The sequence below is a fragment of the Montipora foliosa genome, chromosome 9 (assembly GCF_036669935.1).
Source record: "Montipora foliosa isolate CH-2021 chromosome 9, ASM3666993v2, whole genome shotgun sequence".
Classification (NCBI taxonomy): domain Eukaryota; kingdom Metazoa; phylum Cnidaria; class Anthozoa; order Scleractinia; family Acroporidae; genus Montipora; species Montipora foliosa.
In genome coordinates this window covers 1,143,676-1,163,131 of record NC_090877.1, presented here as the reverse complement: position 1 = coordinate 1,163,131, position 19,456 = coordinate 1,143,676, and the positions used below count along the sequence as shown (strand labels likewise).

Genomic DNA, 19,456 nt, shown 5'->3' with positions numbered 1-19,456 from the left:
GTAGTATACAAAAATTTGGTTTATCAATGGAGTTGATAATGTAAATTGACCACCGTACAGAGATTCTAAAAGCTGACGTTTCGAGCGTTAGCCCTTCGTCAGAGCGAATCTTCGTCGGATTCGCTCTGACGAAGGGCTAACGCTCGAAACGTCAGCTTTTAGAATCTCTGTACGGTGGTCAATTTACATTATCAACTCCGTTGATAAACCAAATTTTAGTTATTTATTAGAACTGAAGGTCAGAGGTTGAGGGATAATTCATGTTTGCTTATACGATAAACCTTTGTGTGGGTTTGCTTTCGTTTTCTCTGCCGATGTCCGTCTGACGTTAAAGTAGATTCCAGAATTCTTGTCTACTTACTGGACGATTGCTCCCATAAAGTTCGATTTTTGTAGAATGGTTGCTGGAATAGTAACCTTCCTCTTGATTATCAGCCAGTTTACTGGCGTGAAAGCCACCAAATACGAGCCGACTTGGGAATCGCTTGACTCGCGACCAAATCCTGGCTGGTACGATGAGGCGAAATTTGGGATCTTCATGCATTGGGGAGTATATTCTGTTCCCAGTTTCGTTTCGGAATGGTTTTGGTGGTACTGGAAGGGAAGCAAGGATCCGAGGTGCATTGATTTTATGAAGAAAAATTATCCTCCGGGCTTCTCATACGCTGACTTCGCTCCAATGTTTAAAGCTGAATTCTTTGACCCAGATCAGTGGGCGGACTTATTAGCTCGCTCGGGCGCAAGGTTGGTGTGTGTTTGTTTTATCAATTTTATCATTTATTTGGACATATATTTCGTTATTTAACTTCTTTGCAAGACCGAACAGATGAAATCCCGAGTTTTCCACGTTTCTTACGTAATGACGGAAGTTGTCATATGGAAGTCACGAGTTGAAAATAATAATTTATTCTTCAACCAGTGGGCGTCTCTCAGAAGTCCCGAAACCCTTTCGGGCGTATTTCGGGTTCCTCTCTATCTTCAGAAGGGAAACGTTTGAACGTTTCAAGGCTGAAATATTTTGTTTTGTCTGGTCTTGTTAACTGGCGAAAAGACCAGCTTTCCAGAATAAGCAGATCGTAGTTTGAAAAGTTGCTTTTCGGGGGACCTTGAGAAACGGGTACCAGCTGGCCTTATGTGCTCAGGGTATCCCTTTTAGTATTATTTTTGGCATAATTTGTGATCCTTAGATATTCCTTAGAAAATGGTCACTAAATTGCAGTATCCACCCCAATGTGCAAAAGGAAAAAGATATGGTCTATTAAAACTGTACTACATGCCTGAATACACGTTTTCAAGTTTAACAAAGTGATTTTAAAGAGACCTTTATAGCTTGTATGGGCCTTAAAGAGAGTATTGAGTCTTGATTTTCTACCCTTAAATTGGGTCAGGGTAAGAGTTGCTTTAATCTATGCATATCATTCTTTAACTTTACCATCCACTGCAAATGAGATTCAATCTGAATTCCTGGGTTCCTTTAAACCTGACTTGAACCAGGCAAATTTAGTATGTGTGATATGCAGCTTGATGTTAATTTCACTTTGAACGTTGCAGACAGTTTTGTAATCAGATTGTCTTTAATATTTGAACAAAAAATGTGTGGTACATATGCATTGTACCAGTTACTAAAATGCAAACTTCACAAACCCAAAGTGGAACATTTGAGATTTCTTTCCACAGTAAATGTTGGATTGTTTTGAATTTCATACCCCAAGGATAGGGGCATTTGATCTCAATTTCTGCCTCAGGGGGTGGGGGTCTTGATGCTTTTTGACTAGGGTCTATGTCAAATCCCCCACCCTTCCTCGGGACCTGGGGGGGTGGGGGTTTCAATTGACCGGTGCATAAAGAAGTAAAAAAAAACCAACACTTGGTTCTAAGGACCAAGGAAAGACTTTGGTAGGAGCATCTGACTTATCAACTACTTTATGCTGCCCCAAATTGAAAAAAAAAGTTTCTCAAAGTGAAGTCAAGAAATTAAAGGCAATAGAGTTTCACCAGGCATCTATTATGAATAGAGGTGACTTGAAGAATGATACAAATTTCCATTCTACGTACTCTGTAGGACATGAACAAGCTATAAATGCAATTTTGCATCTTACAGTTCAAAGTGATGGTAAATCATGGCTGGCTAACACCAGCTGAAAAACCAGCCAAAAAACCCAAAGCTCCTTTAGGCTGCAACTTGTGTAAGCGGTGATTATTTACATGTATACCAGGAGCTAATGTGGCTTTTCTGAGTTGAAGATTATTTAGTTCCTACCAATCACTGTATTGTGGCCAAATTTTGAGTGAGAAGCTTAAGGGAGACTGAAAACAAAAATAATAATTGCTTCTATGAGGGTTCCTTGCAGGAGTGTCTGTCTCACCGTATTTTGTTGCAAATAAATTGAGAACTTAATTGACAGAAAGTTGCTGGATTGGAGAGTGTTACTATTCTTGAATTATATATTGTACACATTATGTACATGTAAAAGATAATAGATTTTTTAAATTATATTATATTCTGGTAAAACCAATGCAATGTTGTCACCTTCATAATTTGCGCATTGCAGAAAGCTCAGGAGGTGACTTAAGACATGATGTAAACATAGGTAGTGTTATTGAAAAGTTGTAAATTCACTGGATCGTTTTCTTGAACAAAGTGATTGTTGTGTGTTGGCAATGAAACTGTGAAGAACATGATGGTGGAACTTATTTAATTCGCCTCAAAGTCAAAATCATGTGTACAATACCTTTTGGTATAATTATATAGGTGATTATTGAAAATTATCTGCGCTGATTGGTTGCCGTTGAGGTGATTATTACGTGATAATCACCTAAGAGGTTTTTTCAAGATGGTCGGAAGCCGTTTTATCGTGGTGACAGACGAAGAAATTAATGTTTATACTAAAACAATATTCACCTCGGGCTCTGTGAATATCAGCAAATGAAAACCTTGACTTCGTCACTGAAATTCACCTCGCCTTCATATGGTATCAGGGAAAAATGCACAGGATACCCAAAGAAAAAATCAAACAATTTCCTCCCTTCAAGCTTTTTTTTGAACATGTAAAAGTTCCTGAAGTTCATAGGAAAGTTTGCGAGCAAAGTGAAATAACAAAAATAAGGTCAGTGCATCACATTGCATGTGGGTATATAAATGCCAACAGCAACACAGTTCTTTTTAGTCACAAACATAGTTGTCAAATCTGTGGCTGTCTAACGACTCAGCCAGCACGGGTAGTAATCAACATGGGATCAGGAATCAAGGGCTGACTTGCAGGCTTTAGGGAATGGGCTTCCCCACTGGACATTGCCGCCTGGGATGCCTGCTTGCTTGTTTCCGACTCTACCACAGCAGATATGCTCTGCTTTCCTTGCCAGGAATGGCGCAACCATCTGTGGCTTCTGCTGCAAGGGGCATGAGGCTGCTATCATGGAACTGCTCAATGTGGCACTTCCAGGCCTGGTCATCCATCTTAACTCTGTACAGGACTGGACAAATTTGTTCTATGACAGTGCCACAGACCCATTTTGGGCCCATGTGGTACATGTACAGTCAACTCCCATTATAGCGGACATCCTTGGGCTTGCGATTTGGTGTCCGTAATAGTGAGAGTCCGTGATAGTGGGGTGCGAGAATTTTTTTATTTTAAACCATATTTACAGAAGGGGGTCACATGTGTGTTCATTTTCATTAACTCCAGTACCTTTTTCAGACCCGTTGTCGCAAGTAAAGAGCATCAGAAATTTATTTACAAACAGAACAGAACTTATAATAAACAGAACAGGAGTTATGTACCCTTTGTGTACAGTAGTTCTTCTAAGTACGTAAAAAACAATCATCGTATGTTGCAGCAATGTCCACACATGCATTGTTTTGGTTTCCTACTGCACTGAAGAACAGTAATCTACATTTCTAAAAAAATTATTTTCAAGAAAAAACCTGAACATCAGCTATTGATTGCATCAGCTATCACATTGCCTTAAAATATCGTTCCAATCGGCTCTGTGTACTTCTCCTTGGAATTGCAACTTCCCCCACTTTGTCGCCAAGGAGACTAAATTCATTAGCAACCTTAAACTTCCCTCTGTGAATCAAAAAAGCAGAAATGTTTTGGACACTGTCCAGAACATCCTTGAAACTTTTCAAAGTGGTTGTTTCGTTTGAGCGTTCGCCTTCACCTGGGGTATCTTCTATTTCCATTTTATTCTTGTCATCACCCTCTATTTCCATGACATCATGAGAAGTACCAATGGCCTCCAGCAGCTGATGTTCAGTAAGAAGACTGCAACAGGTTGGAAGTTTGTTTTCGGACTCCAGGTAAGTACTGATTCCACTTCCAGGTGCAATCTGTTGGACAAGATTCTCCAGTTCCTCATTGACCGAGACATCAAGATCAGCAAAGGGATCCTCTTCTCCTGTCACAGTACTGATGGTAGCTGCTTCTGAGAAAGTGCTGGAAATTCCAGCTGCTGCAAAACATTTGATAATGGTATCGTTCTCGACCTTAGACCAAGCAGTCCCCATCCACCTTATGGCCCGCAGTACGTCCAATGTTTTGGCAATGTCTGTTGCACTGTCATGGTCTGTGGTCATTGTAATAATAATTATGATGAAGTAGCAACTTTCTGTAATTCTGTTCTAGATTATTCCGAGATCTAAAGGTTGCAGCTTGGATGTGCAGTTTACAGGGAAAAACACAAGTTTAATATTGGAATAGCATCCCTTGAGATCATAGAGGTGACATCTGGCAGAGTCAATGAATAAAAGTATTGATCGATTCTGGGCCTTGAAAGAGCTGTTTAACTTGCCGAGGAGCTTGTGAAGGATATCAGATGTCATCCAAGCCTTCTGTTGATTCAAGTACTGACAAGGAAGATCATCGTTGTTTATATTCTTCAGACACCTTGGATTCGCATACTTTCCGATTACAACTGTTGTTCTCCTTTCCCCAGTAGCAGAAATGAAGAAAGCAACAGTTAAAGTTCTGCTCTTTTGACTTCTTGCCTCCTTTGCATTTCTTTGCTTTCTCTCAAAGGCTCTTATCCGGAAGTGCGCAGTAAATGCAGCCAGTTTCATCCATGTTCCAGATGTCTTGCATCTCATATCCAGAGATAATAGACCCAAGAGGCTCTTTCCAAGAGTACACTGTAGCCTCTGGCACATCAGCAGATTCACCACAGAGTTTGCATTGCGAAAGGTTGTGGCGCTCTTTAAATCTCGTAAACCAGCCGCTTGACGCCTTGAACTCAGGGGTAGCCAAGTTTCTCTGCTGGATAATAAAACCATCGACTGGAAATGCGTTGTTCGGTTTTCTTCTTGAACCATTCCCATACAGCATCATTCATGTCCGAGTATTGTGAAGTACACTTATGCTTCTTCGCACTGGAAAATCCTCTTTCGTACTCCTCTCTTACAAGAGTCTTCTGTTTCAGAATGTTACTTACTTGTGTTTTTCCGCAACCTAATTTCTCAGCAAGTTTGCGTACTCCTGTCAATCCTTTGCTATTTTCGTATTCTTCTAGGATTTGAAAATGTTTTTCTAAAGGTAATTCGTTCCTTGCTTTCTACTTTGTTTTATCTTTTGGCGTGATTCAGTGGTGACAGTCTCCAATAGAACACAGCATGGTCAACACATGCTTGCTGCAAAAGACCACGTGTAAACTTGACATGTACTGGATGTATCAGTTGCAATTACACAAAAGATTTTCATAAAAGTAAAGTTAAGTCTCTCCTTACGAGCCAGAAGGCCCATCAGGCCGGCACTTACCTCCGGTTTCATTAGCATGAGGCGACTAGGAGTATTTCTACTCCCCCCTGGATGGGATGCGACCAGCATTTCGCCGGTACCCATTTATACCCCTTAGTGGAGAGAGGCACTGTGAGAGTACATGTAAAGCGTCTTGCCCAAGAACACAACACAATGTCCTCAGCCAGGACGCAAACCCAAACCACTTGATCCAGAGTCGAGCGCACTAACCATGACGCCACCATGCCTGTGTGGTAACGCTGGAGATAAAAGATCGCTGTGGTTCTGTCAAGAGCAAACTAAACTCATTTTGTGCTATTTTTATTTACTGTACTGGTTATGGCCAGGTGTTCTTCCATAGTGCAGCCAGTTACAATAATATCATCCAAGTGCAGAAGATCCTTGGTATGCCTTGCAGGATCGTGAAATCCAAAGAAAAATCTAACATGGACGCTTTGGTTGTGTATTGTCTTGTGACACTTTAAGATATGTTTCTTTACTGAGGAATTTGCATCACTTTTTCTTTTTTGCTGTCATCATTCATGAGTAAGTTCTGAGGTAGAATTGTTTACATTTATTGCATGTTATCTGGTAAACGGTGTTTCTTCTTAAGCATGAATTAGAATCTAGGATTGGGCAGTTTGCTTCCAGTGTTGAACTTGGAGAGAGCTTGTTGTAGTGTTCAGGATTTGTGGGTGGCACTTACTAGTAGGCCTTCCTTGCAAAAGATGTTTGTAATCTTGTGTCTGAGAAGTTGTGAGATGAACAGGATCTTTATATAGATATGACCATTCTTTGTTAGGGATTTTGAGGACTCATTGTTGATGTGGTTTCCTGGTTTTATATATGGTATGCGTTGAGGCGAAGTTAGAGCATCTTTGTTGTATGCATTGCATGTTTTTTGTGGATGAAGTTGATCTTTGAATTTCTCAGTAGGGCTGATTGGTAGTGTGCAAATATGTCACACACACACCAACAGCTATTATTTACTATTTTTTATGTTACTCATTAATATTAGTATATTCAATTTTATTGTCACCTTCATTGCTCTTTAATTCGCTATGCTGTATATTTTCTTGTTCCCTGATGATGCCGTAGATCGCGAAAGCTTAGATTAAAGTTTTCAAGAGCAGCCCAAGGCCTCACTGATAGAGTTTATTAATTTACACATGTATTATTCAAATAAGCTGCTGAAGGACAATATCAAACATCTATCAATCAATGTTCTCTTTGTAATTTCCAGATATTTTGTTTTGACAAGCAAGCACCATGAAGGTTTTACAAACTGGAAGTCAGACGTATCTTGGAACTGGAACTCTGTCGACAATGGTCCCCATAGGGATCTCGTAGGTAGGGATCAAAGCTGATCTTGTGTGTCAATCATAGGAAGCACTGGGAGTTAACAATTACATGTACATATTGTATCCTTTGTACACTAGGGGACACAGAATAACCAATAATAATTCCCTGGTAAAAACATCACAGAATCTTGGGGAAGCTATACAAATGTTTTAAGCGTGTTTAGACTAAAGTTCATTGTAGATGGGAGCTTTCCAAGATCTTTCAAGGCTCCCAGATGAAAATACATGTAATACAATTAATCATAAGTATTAAAGTCTGATCTCAAGGGGATATTTTGTTACCATGCAAATTTCCTTTGCAATGATACAAGACTGTAATAATTTTCTTCATAATTTTATATTTCCCAAATAAAGTAAGTTTTTGCTGTCCACTTTTCAGCTGAGCTTTCAACATCCATCAGGAAGCGTACCAACATCACATTTGGATTGTATTTTTCTCTGTTTGAGTGGTTTCACCCACTGTACCTTAAAGACAAAGCAAGTGGCTTTAAGACTCAGGATTACGTTAGAGTAAGTATATTACACTGACAATAATGGTACTCCATTCCTATAGACTGAATGCATAAATGGTGGCCAAAAAAATATCCTTTTGTTTATGTGCTAATTAGCCTCAATAGCCTCGCTCTCAAGTAACATTTCTTTTGTATTTTGTCCATGCAAACGAGGCTAGTGAAGCTAATTAGCACATAAACAAAAGAATATTTTTTTGGCCGCCATTTATGCATTCAGTCTATAGCCATTCCATATAATCCTTCGGCTACTTTGTATGTCTCTCCAAGACGTTTTCGGTTCATTGTCTTTTGCATGTGAAATGTGTCATTTTTCCTGATATGAATTTTTTTTCATGATGAGAGCTAAATCAACCCACTGCCAAAAGGCCCGAGCATAAGATTGAGAGGTATACAAATTACCACTGAATCACACAGCATACTTTTTTATCAAGCATGATTTTGAGAAAAAAATAAAAACTTGAAAAAATCACTCCGGCAAAGAGTTGTTTGTTTTTTCACAGTTGTTCATGTTAAAATTGCCAAAATGTAATGCTGTGTATTTGCATCAACCAACTCTTAAAATACCTTTTAAAAGCTTATCTTTAATCGATTTTCCTAATGTTTGGGCCTACATGTATTACCAGTAAATTTCACATAGTTTCTACTGAAAGCAATGATCAACAACAGGTTTCAATGTGTTTAATCTTTATTTACATTTACTGAAGGCTTTTAGTGCTACTGTATTTGTGACCCCATACCAGCCAGGTTACTCCCTCTGAAAGCTAGCAATGGTCTCATAGGGGATGGACAATCTGTGAGCCAGTGAGCCACGCAAGCCATGTGAGTTTCGCATTCAAGTCAAAGCACCCATTTGAAATAGCACTGATAAACAGTATTAAAAGTCTGAGCACCCATTTTTAAATGGTTAGCTTTCAATAACTGTTTGACTCGCATGTTGACTTGCATGGCTTGCATGGCTGGCAGCTATATGCATGGCTCACTGGCTCACCCCGGAGCCTCACTCGGTCTCGTATGTAAGCCACACACATGATTTTGAGCCCAATGTTTCGGCCAAAAGACGCGGGTTAGTCGCAGGTTTTATGGCACAATGTACATCTGGGAACAGTATGTGAGCTCCAAATCCATCTTCACTATTAACCCTTTGACGTCCAAACCGGCCAAAACTGGCCAGACTTATGTATTTTACTCAGTCTAACGCCAGAGTATTTTACTCGTCAATGGGGAACCCCTGGGAGTCAATGGGTTAATCACTCACTGAAAAACGTAATGTCCCCATTAATTGGGGAACTTTGAAACTGAAACCATCCAAAGTATAGCAATAGGGAGCAGGTACAAAACACAGGCGACAGGTCATTGTTTTACCAATACAGAAAGTATCCTAAACATCAATTAAAGCTAGCCTTAGGCCCAGTTAGGGCTAAACAAAAGATTTGAGGCCTAATGTTAGCATTTGTAAATGTTTAGGGTTGATTCGGTATGGGCAAAACAATGACCTGTGACCTGTGTTTTGTACGTGCCCAGCTATAGGCTACCTAATGAAGGTGTTTGAGTTTCAAAGAAACTGTGTTTCTGTACCAGTTAAGGGAGCAAAGCTGTGGCTCTCTTCGTTGCTCATACTAAAGACTGAAGGACTGTATCTGTATGCTAGTTTTTCTTTCAGTTGTTGAAAATATAGTTGTACTTTGTCCATATTTGTTGTTGTTTTCGCCCACACGCTCGTAGTTTTTACTCTCAACTCAAAAGAGCTGTCAAGCTAAGAAAAATTTTCATAATGCCCAGTCATTACAAGAAAATCTTGCCGCTCAGCAGCAAGTAATCTTCTTTTGAAGGCAGAAACTCCAATATTGGAAGAGACATACATTTAGGGATGGCTAAAAACAATGTAGGATTAAATGAAAATTATGAACAAACATTGTTATATCTTATTCTGTAGCAAATTGCACTCCCCCAGTTGTATGACATTGTTAACACTTACAAGCCAGAATATATCTGGTCTGATGGTGACTGGGAGGCTGAAGACACCTACTGGAATAGCACAAATTTTCTGGCATGGTTGTATAATGATAGGTGAGTTATTTTTAGGATAAGAGCGAGAATGGCCGTAGGGAAATGGATAGGAGGGATAGAAATATATGGGGAAAATAGGAGAGGGTATAAAAATTAGAGGGGCAAGAAAGAGGGAAATGCTTTAGTAACCAGAATCGGTGAACTTCCACTATTAAATTTGTGGGGATGGTGACAAATCTGACCCCATCATTGCGTTGGCCAATGTGTTCATGAATCAACAGTGGGCCAACTATTAATTACACTGTCTTCCAAATGTTAGTGGACTGTCAGGCAACTATAAGCAGCCTACTGCAGTGACTCACGATCAGTGTCAAAGTTTTCACTCAGAGAAGTCAGCTACATACCATAAAAGTGACTGTGTATAAGCAGACATTCCAACCCCTTTTGAATTAAAATAGGAAGTATTTGGGAGCCAATTCAGGGCTGATAGTTCTATCTCAGATTGTTAATTACTATTCTGCAATAAAAAATGGGGGTCACCAACGTCATTTTTGAGATATAAGCAAGTAAAGACGAAATATAGGGTGTTTTTGGAGAGCTTTCATGTTGCCATGGTAGCCTATCACATCATAATATTACTTACATTTTCTTAAGCAATAATTGGTGTTTCATTTGGATTCATAACATTGCTGTTACATGATACAGTGTTGTAATTGTAACCCCTCTAACAAGAATGTCTCTTAAAGTGGTGAAACTGTTTCCAGCCACCTTAAGGCCCTTTTCTTTTATAGTCAAGCTGTGTCACATGACCAGTATCCACAAGACTGAAATGAATATTCCAATTCCTCTTTGGCGCTTTCAAGATTTGAATAATTCAGAGGTTTGATAATTCATCAAACACTTGAAATAGTTTTCACTTTTCAAACACCATTTATTGATTTTTATAATAATACAAAAGTTCATACCTAATTACATGTATTTTCAATATATCAAAGCAATATCTACAGGAATTCAGAATCCCAAGAGCAAAGTTCAAAACTGGCATGCAGATTTCAATACTCAGTTCAAATTTCAAAACTACTGGTCATGCGTGACATAGCTTGACTGTAATAAGGTGCAAATAGGTGTCAGGTAAAATAGTCACAATTTCATATTACATGTATTATTTGCCACCTTTAAAGATTTCCTTGGCATAATGATTACTGGTCATGAAATTTTCCAAGGTTCCAGTTTGTCTTCATCTTCGAACCAGGGTAGCATCAAACTATGTCACTCTGATTTTCAACTGGTAACTGTTGTTGTCTAATTATGTTTTTGGTATCACATGTTTTATTAGCCCTGTTAAGGATACTGTTGTGGTTAATGACCGTTGGGGTAAAGGTTGCATGTGTCACCATGGAGGTTCCTATACCTGTTCTGACAGATATAACCCAGGTATGTACAGAAGTCTGTCTTAATTATACTTCCTTTAAACTGAAAAGTTAATATCATAAATCACCCGTTATTACTCTTGCAGGTGTCTCAGTTTCAGGATTGTGACAACTTTTAGGAATTTTGTTGTTAAAGAGTTATCAGAGCTTAAAAATAATGGTTTCAGTTTTTTTCTTTTTTGGGGTGGGTGGGCTTTTGGTAAATTTTTTGGTTTCTTGTTCTTTTGTTGTTTTTGCATTAATTTTTGGTTTTAAAGCTTTTAGGCAACACAAAAGCAGTTCTTTACTTTTTTATCATGACTGTGGTTTTGGATTTTCTTTAAAAAAAAAACCAAGGAGATTAAAAAAATGAATTCCAACACAAGGTCATGGGAGTATTGATCCTTTTTTATTTGATCTTCTAACCTATTTTTGTAGTGGTTCTAACGCAATTTTGTGTTACCATAGTAATATTGAAACTGTGTTCCAAACACTTCTAAATGCCAACTGTCTTACAGTGTGACGTGCCTTACTGTGGCCAGCCTCCCAACAAACTTTCACATTTGACAACCACGTGTAAGTACATCAACTCAAACAACCCATTCAACGGTGTTCAACTAACGGGTGTGCGAACTTTGCAAGGAGGGGTGGTTGTTAATCAAATTCGCACACCCTGATTTGTTTGTAAGTTTTAAAAAGCTTTGTTAGGTGGCCACGGTAAGACGCATTGCACTGTAATACTAGTTGCATAGGGCATATACATGTAACGCAACCTATGAACTATTTTCTACTAAATAATTAAAACTACCAGTTGATATTAAGCAATCTTTCAGTTCCAAGCAAAGGTGCCTTCTGTAGAATTTCCAATCTTCTCCAGGTGGCTAGCCAAATTTCCTGTTACCATTCGAAGTGCACCAATCACCACGGTGACCACAATCGTCTTAACATTCCACAGTCGTCTTCTCTCCTCCCGTCCTGATATTTACCGGTATCAGTTTGCTCCTTCTCCTTCTCAGCGACTCTGGCTTCTCCAGGTATACTGTAGCTCTGTCACTAATCATGCATTGGTCTGCCTTCCTGTGAGCAACCACTATGTCTGGTCCCTGAGCCTGAATCTCTCTATCAGTTTGAATACTGAAGTCCTAGTGAAAACAACTTGATATCCCGGTTCTTCATTGCCTTTTCCTGTTTGTGGTCATATGACTTGTCTGTTGTTTCTATCTATGCATTATAATCATTATTACTACTAGTAGTAATCAAAGATTAGGAAGTGTGTTTTACAGGATATGTAGTGTGATAATGGAAAACTGGGTTGGGTGAAGAAAAGCAAATAGAAGATTATGTATGTCATTCCTGGGCATGTGCTCTTATCTGGCTATGTTTGTTGTTTCAACGGTGCATCTGGTGTTGCTTGTATTTCTTTGCTGTGAAGCTGCTGTGATAGGTAAGTTTATACGTATGTACATTGAATATTCATTTTCAATAGTATGAAATGTTATTCAATAGTTGTCTTGGTTTCATTCATCAAAGTGTGTGGGGAACTGTGGTACAACTCCTGATAAAAGAAATAACAAGAGTGAGAAATTGTACCATCTGGCTTATTAATATCAGAGTCAGTGATATGAATTACACAGTTGTGAGCATTAGCTACTGCCTGGATAAATATATTCTCGCACCATGTACCTGGTGTCAACATTTGTGGAATGTAGTTCTCCCAGCAATTATTACAAATACTTTCAACATATAACTTTGGATTATCATTTAAATGCCTAATTCCAGCCATATGAATTTGAAAGTGCAACTCTGGTGTTCCATAGAGCTGATGCGAAACTGACTTGAAAAAACAGTCTCCACTTCCACCAACATCATAAGGCATTTAAATTACGTATGTGTGCTAATCTGTCAGTTAGACAGGCCCAGGGTGAGTTATCACTTACATTGTGAGGGGCCATAAATTACCTCCTTTTAAAAATGAAAAGTAACAACTACTGGTATGAAGAAAACTATCCTGAATGTAGTGGCTCCTCTCAGAATTCACAAAAGAGCAACCACTGTTCTCAGTGCTCTTTAAAACTACAACATTGGTGCTAACATCACTTAAATTACATTTCTTGAAAACAAGTACATCTCCAGGTATCATTCTTCAAGCATGAACAGGAGTGTATACACTACCTGTAGCATTTATTCTGCCATGGCTTTGCAATCCACTAATTTCTCTCGGTAGAGCAGGCCTCATTTGCTCTTGACTACTGGGTAATAATTTTGAAATTGTTTGGCACAATGGCTGCCGAGCTACACAACTCAGTAAATTTGTTTGGTACACTATCCAAAGAGCTGCATAGCTCGTTAGATCTGTTTGGTTCATTGCTTTAAGGCCAAGGAGTTACAACAGCATGGCGATTCTTCATCGAGCGAGTTGACCTCAACACGAACTGCGGCTTAATTCTTTTATCGGGAGTTGTACACTGTTCTGTTCCCTCACACTTCGATGAATGCAACCTAGAGGACTTTTATATAACATTTTGTACTATTGGAAATGAATATTCGATGTACATGGGTATAAACTTGCCTATCACAGCAGCTTCACCGCTGAAACGACAAACATAGCCAGAAAAGAGCACATGCACAGGAATGACGTAGTCGATGTACACGAAAACAAGGCCCAAAGCCCCTGAAAAAACATAGAGGGGTGGCCTATTAATTTTTTTTTTGCAGTCTTCACAAATAATCTCGATTTCTGGCGCCTGCAAAACGAAAATTAATTAAGATGCGTTCTATTATTATTATCATCGTCGTCATTATCGTTATTGTTATCATTATCATTATTATTATTATTATTCAATGTACATGTACATTTATGTATGTATGTTTGTATCTATGTACAGGTATGTATGGATATATAACTATTTATACATGGAAAATCATCAGTTAAGTTCTACGAGTTTAAAACTAAGAACTCTTTACAACTGATTTACATGATTGCCCTGTGGGAATCTGATGTGTCAGATACCTTCTTGATGTCGCTTTAATTGTTAAATGTTAATTGTATAGCTATTGTTATAATATTAATTAATTTATTATTATCGTTACATTATTATCATTTAAAATAACACAAGGGTTGGTTATACGTTTAAGAATAAAAATCAGTGATATCAAAGTTGTTTAGCGATTTTTCAATGTCTCCATGCCATCATTATACACATGAAAGAGATGTCAAAATATTACTTAAGGGCTAATATTCAGGTAAAGTCAGATGTTGTGTATAATTTTTAATATTATTGCCTTTTTCGTGGACTTTTTATGGTTCAAATTAATATTTTGTTTAAATTTTACATTTATCAATTATTATGCAATTATAAAAAATAATAATGTTCTTGGGTATAATAATGTAGGATGATGAGGTTGAAAGAACAGAAAATAGAATTTAAACCAAGGATAACATTGAAGCACAACATAGTTATAATTATCTCATTGACATAGTTATTTACAAATGTAATTAGCTTGATTTTCATTCTTAAATACTTGTCATCTTTATTTTGCTGCCTTTAGAAGGCTTTGATGGTATTGAACTGTTTTTTACTGTACATTATCTATCTGCAGGAATCTTACAGAAGCACAAATGGGAAGATGCCATGACAGTCGATAAGAAGTCCTGGGGATACCGCAGAAACACAGTTGTGTCAGATTTTCTCACAATGGATGACTTGACCTCTATTCTGGCATCAACTGTGAGGTTAGAGACATGTAAATGAATGTTGTAATTATTTTTCTTTCTTGTTTGTTTTTTTTTATCCTAATCCTTTATCCAGTGTTGAGTAAAATGAGAAAAGTATTTTCTAAATTGAAAAGTGAGTAAACAAGTCTTTTAGTTCAACATTTTATTTTGACAGAATGTATATTTAAAGTGCAGGCTGTAGAAGAAAGAAAGATGTGATTCTGGCACTTCTCTGGACAATTTAAGCAAAATTATTGTCTTTTATAGACACCTGAAAAATTCAGGGGGCTTCAAATAGCCCATTTCTGAGTTGCTGCATGCATCAGCAAGGCTGCTGCCTAAGAAAATTTTAAAGGGGCCCTCAGAGCTAAACGCTGAGAACTTAGGAGCCTAACGTATGAAGTGAAAGGTGTTGCTGTGAAAAATTAAGGCGCCCAGAGCTATTCTTTGGGAGCCCCAGGCTACCGGGCTCCTGTTAGGCAACAGCCTTGATCAGTTTCAAAGCGAGTCCTGGTGCACAACCATTCAAATGTTAATGAGTTGCGTATTCTTGTGCAAATCAAACTCATTCCCTTACAATAGTTGAGCACCAAGACTCACTTCGAAACCGAGACAAACAGCAACTCGGAAATGGCCCATTGACCCCCTACTCCTATCTGAGTGGCTTCATCGCTCTGTTGGTAGAGCATTGCACTGGCATAGAGTGGTTTTCAATTGAGTGTCGAAAGTAATTAGATAATTACTTTGGTTTATGATTACTGCACTCAGTGATTGGTACAAAGTTCTCACGCCATTTTGTCAACCAATCAGAAGTGAAACTAAAACCAATCGTGGCTCGCGCGTACACATTTTCCCGCGCTTTGTGTCGGCTACGTGTAATTACTTCGCGTTTTGATTGGTTTACTGGATTGTCTCCGTCCTTTTCGATTGGCCAAAGTAGTTACTTTGGTTTTGGATTTACGACACTCGATTGAAACTCGCTCTAACAGAGGTCCTGTGCTTGAATCCCGTTGAAGCCCAGCGCTTTCTTCTATGAAATCAATCCGTTAAAATAGATAAAACCTGTTCGCTTTTGACGCTTATCTTATTTAATGCAATAAACTAGTTTGTACGTCCAATACATGTACATGTAGCTCTTTATATTTCCCTCTTATATCATCCCATTTGAATAAAAACTCACGGCTGCTACAGCCACGGAAAAAGGAACGGAACAAATGATTTTTTCAAGAAATTTATGAAAAGTTGCAACCTTCCTAAATGGAAAGTGAGGAAATTTTCTTAGTGAAGATGACGATTCTTATCGACTGTCAGTGCTTAAGGCCACGAATTGTTTGACACTTGCATATCTTTTTTTCAGCTGTGGTGGCAACATGCTGATGAATGTAGGACCTACACCAGATGGAAGGATTGATCCTATTTTCCAAGAACGACTTGAACAAATGGGAGACTGGTTGCGGGTGAATGGTGAAGCTATCTATGCCAGCAAGCCTTGGAGGGCACAGAATGATACCGGTACCCCTGACATATGGTAAGATGCAAAGCTTCTATGCTCAGCCTTGCGATTGATGAGACGCAGATGTCTTGTTAAAGACTGTGTCACGCCCTTACTCGCTATGCACCTTAGCATTAACCCAGAAATTACAACACAAAAACCCCAATTGCAATCCATTTTAATATTCTTCAATTTTGCCCATCCCTGCCTCCTTTGGTATTTTCTGTTTTATTCAGACCTTCCCTCAGTGTTTTAAGGGGTTATTTTTTACGTTTCGCATGATTTGGCTTCCAGGGGCCCGTGTCTCGAATGTTCCGAAACTTTCCGGCTTTTTTCAGATGTCACAATTCCCTCTGTATCTTAAGAACCATCAGGTCTCAAGTCTCAAAACTTTACAATCATTTTGCTTTTTATAGTCTTGAAAACGTATGTTAAAAGACTAGTTTATCAAAACGAGCGGATGACAGTCTCGTAAGTGGCTTTTCGGGCCCGAAAAGTTATCGGCACTTTTGAGAAACGGGACCCAGTTCCCAGCCGCTGAATTTGGCTAAATTCCCCCGTGCGGTCATGTCATTTTTAAATTTGGGGTTTTTGTTGCTGTGTTTGTCCACTGGAGGGACTGGGTTAGGGGGCCTCTGTGTGAAGTCTGTCGTCTGTTTTTGTAGATACAGTCGTTGTAAGAGTTAAGAAGGTTAAGAGGGGCTTGATGATGCTTACATTTCACTATTTGAGCCCCTTTGGGAAGTGCTCTCAGAGGAATGCTTTTGTGTTTGTGTGCTCCTTGTGCTCTTTTGGGAAAAGCTGTATTCAGCTGCCGATTTGACTGATATGTTCCCCTCAAAAACCAGTCATCATCGGAATTTGTTTTTATTATAAATCCGCTCAATCCACTTATTTTGTTAATCATAAAGCCTAATGGGGAAAAGAGTATAAACTTGAAGAATGCATTGTTTTTTGGAGTTTGTTTGTTTGTTATCAAAAATACCATAATACTAAGCATCGTTTTTATTTTCTCTTGGGACTTACAATGGTCCCAAGAGAAACTGGAAACAATGCTTATGCAAAAATTTTGGAGCGACGAACGAAAAGTATTATGGTATTTTTGATACTGGCTAATTTGCTTGAGCTGGTTGAAGTTTTAGCAGCTATTCAGCTGATGTGGACCTGCTATACCCACCCATACATACAGTGTACACTTGCAAAGGACAGCCACAACACTTGGAACTTCATTCCCTACGGGTTGTCCTCGTTAACCCTCTCTATTGCTGTTTGCAGGTATACAAGCAAAAATGAAGCTATTTATGCTATTGCCCTGGAGTGGCCATCAACGGGGGTTCTGAATCTTACTGTACCTGTTACATCGGAGTCTACAACTGTCACCCTTCTTGGTCTACCAGACGTTAAAATCTCTTGGATGCCTCTTTCAGATAAAAATGGAATTTCCATAATGATTCCTGGACTATCTGTTTCCGAGTTACCTTGTCAGTGGGCCTGGGTTTTTAAAATGATTGGTGTCCATTGAAATTTGTGTGCATTTTGTACTCACTCATTTTGAATGTGTTCTGAATTCCTTGTAACTCGTTAATTTAATTTCTTTTTTTCTGTTATTTGCCCTTGACTTGATCACTCCGATGGTGTGATTTGGGAGTTTGAAAAACGACAGCGACAGCGAAAAGATCATTTCAAAATATCAGTTTGTGTTTTCTAAAAATATTTTGCGATCATTCTATTTGTTGCACGATTATTGATATGTAGTCAGTTATTCTGTACAGCGGTCACTGTTGTAGGGTCACGTTTTGCGCAATGTACAAAAAGGCGTCCTGCATAGGATTATTTTGGGAAAAGCATCGAGAATATAAGGCCGGGCAACTTGAGAAGCACGAGACTGGCCCTCGTCGAATGGCTAAAGCGCGGCCAGAGGTAAAGATTTCGAGCCAGATACTCAGGAGTAGGTCTGGTGTGTGCTGTTAACGTAGATTTTGGATTTCTCAACAAGTTTTTATCATAGAAAATTCGCAACTAAGTTGTGTTTTCATTTCTCTGTAATCCTCGTGTCAAAGAAACGGAATAATGTAAGTAAGAGAATAACGAGGTTTATATTTGCAGATTACCTGTCCTCTTACTACTAAAGTGAAACTCTACATCTGTATGCAATAAGAGCATTCAAAATTTCCTCATATTACTTTATAAAAGTAGGTTTTTAAAAAAAAGGTTTTTCTGCTTAAATAAAAAATACGTATTCTCTCCCGTCCTCCTCTTATGCATGATCTTCGCGGAAATTACATTCTGCCCCTCAATAAACCTAGAACAATCAGTTATGGCCTTAGTTCTTTTTTCGTACCTATTAGCTGCTAAGTTGCGGAATGCGCTACCTGATTTTTCCGTGCCTATGAGTTTACTGGTTGTCAAAGAGAATTCAGGGCCGCATTTTGTGCAGTGGCTTTTCTTTTTAATGAATATATCTTTATGTATTTAGTATGTATCTTTACATGCTATGCATTTTAGCTGTAAATGTAATGTCTCGAAGATATTAGCTCCAAGTAGTTATTCTGAAATTCGTAATCTTCGACACCAGTGCTTACCATATGACAGACAAAATGAATTTTCCCCTTGAAAATTTAAGCGATCGAATTATCACGCTGAATTGTCAAGGGCGGTCTGGAGCTGTGAGTAGGCGTGGGATTTGTCTCATATGGTTTAGGGGCCAGCAACCAGACAAGAACGTGGTGAAGATTATCAAACTCTTTCATGAAGGAATGCTTGGAAAAGTCTCCTTGGCAGGAGACATCAGTGAAGCCTTCGCCGTCAACCATGGTGCCAAACAACGATGTGTGCTTGCCCCTACCCTGTTCACTCTTTACCTTGCTGCAGTACTGGAGACAATGGGAGCCAACCTCAACAAGGGAGTCTTCATAAAGACTAGATCAGATGGGAAGCTGTTCAATCTGTCCAGACTGAAAGCCTCAAGCAAGACCAGAGAGCTCTGTGAGGGAACTGCTATATGCAGACGACTCAGCTTTGGTCGCTACCAACCATCAAGACATGCAAGAGATTGTGGACCGCAGCAACACTGTTTGGTCTCAAGATCAATGTCTCCAAAACAGAACTCCTCTACCATCCTCCTCCTGATGAGCCTTCTGAGTGCCAAGAGGTGCTTGTCAATGGTGATGCCTTGAAAAAGTTTAGCCATTTCACTTATCTTGGTGGCGCAGTCACAGACACCCAACT

At 38.9% G+C, this 19,456-nt stretch overlaps 1 protein-coding gene across 1 annotated transcript; it reads left to right on the top strand.

The window, feature by feature from the left end:
• Nucleotides 1-278: 278 nt before the first annotated feature.
• On the top strand, nucleotides 279-18,472 carry LOC137969380 (alpha-L-fucosidase-like). The gene is made up of 8 exons (XM_068815589.1): nucleotides 279-744; nucleotides 6,976-7,082; nucleotides 7,473-7,603; nucleotides 9,539-9,672; nucleotides 10,949-11,046; nucleotides 14,622-14,754; nucleotides 16,094-16,264; nucleotides 17,504-18,472. Exons 1-8 carry the CDS (start codon nucleotides 398-400, stop codon nucleotides 17,748-17,750), a joined length of 1,368 nt encoding a protein of 455 aa, XP_068671690.1. The 5' UTR covers nucleotides 279-397; the 3' UTR covers nucleotides 17,751-18,472.
• Nucleotides 18,473-19,456: the final 984 nt, after the last annotated feature.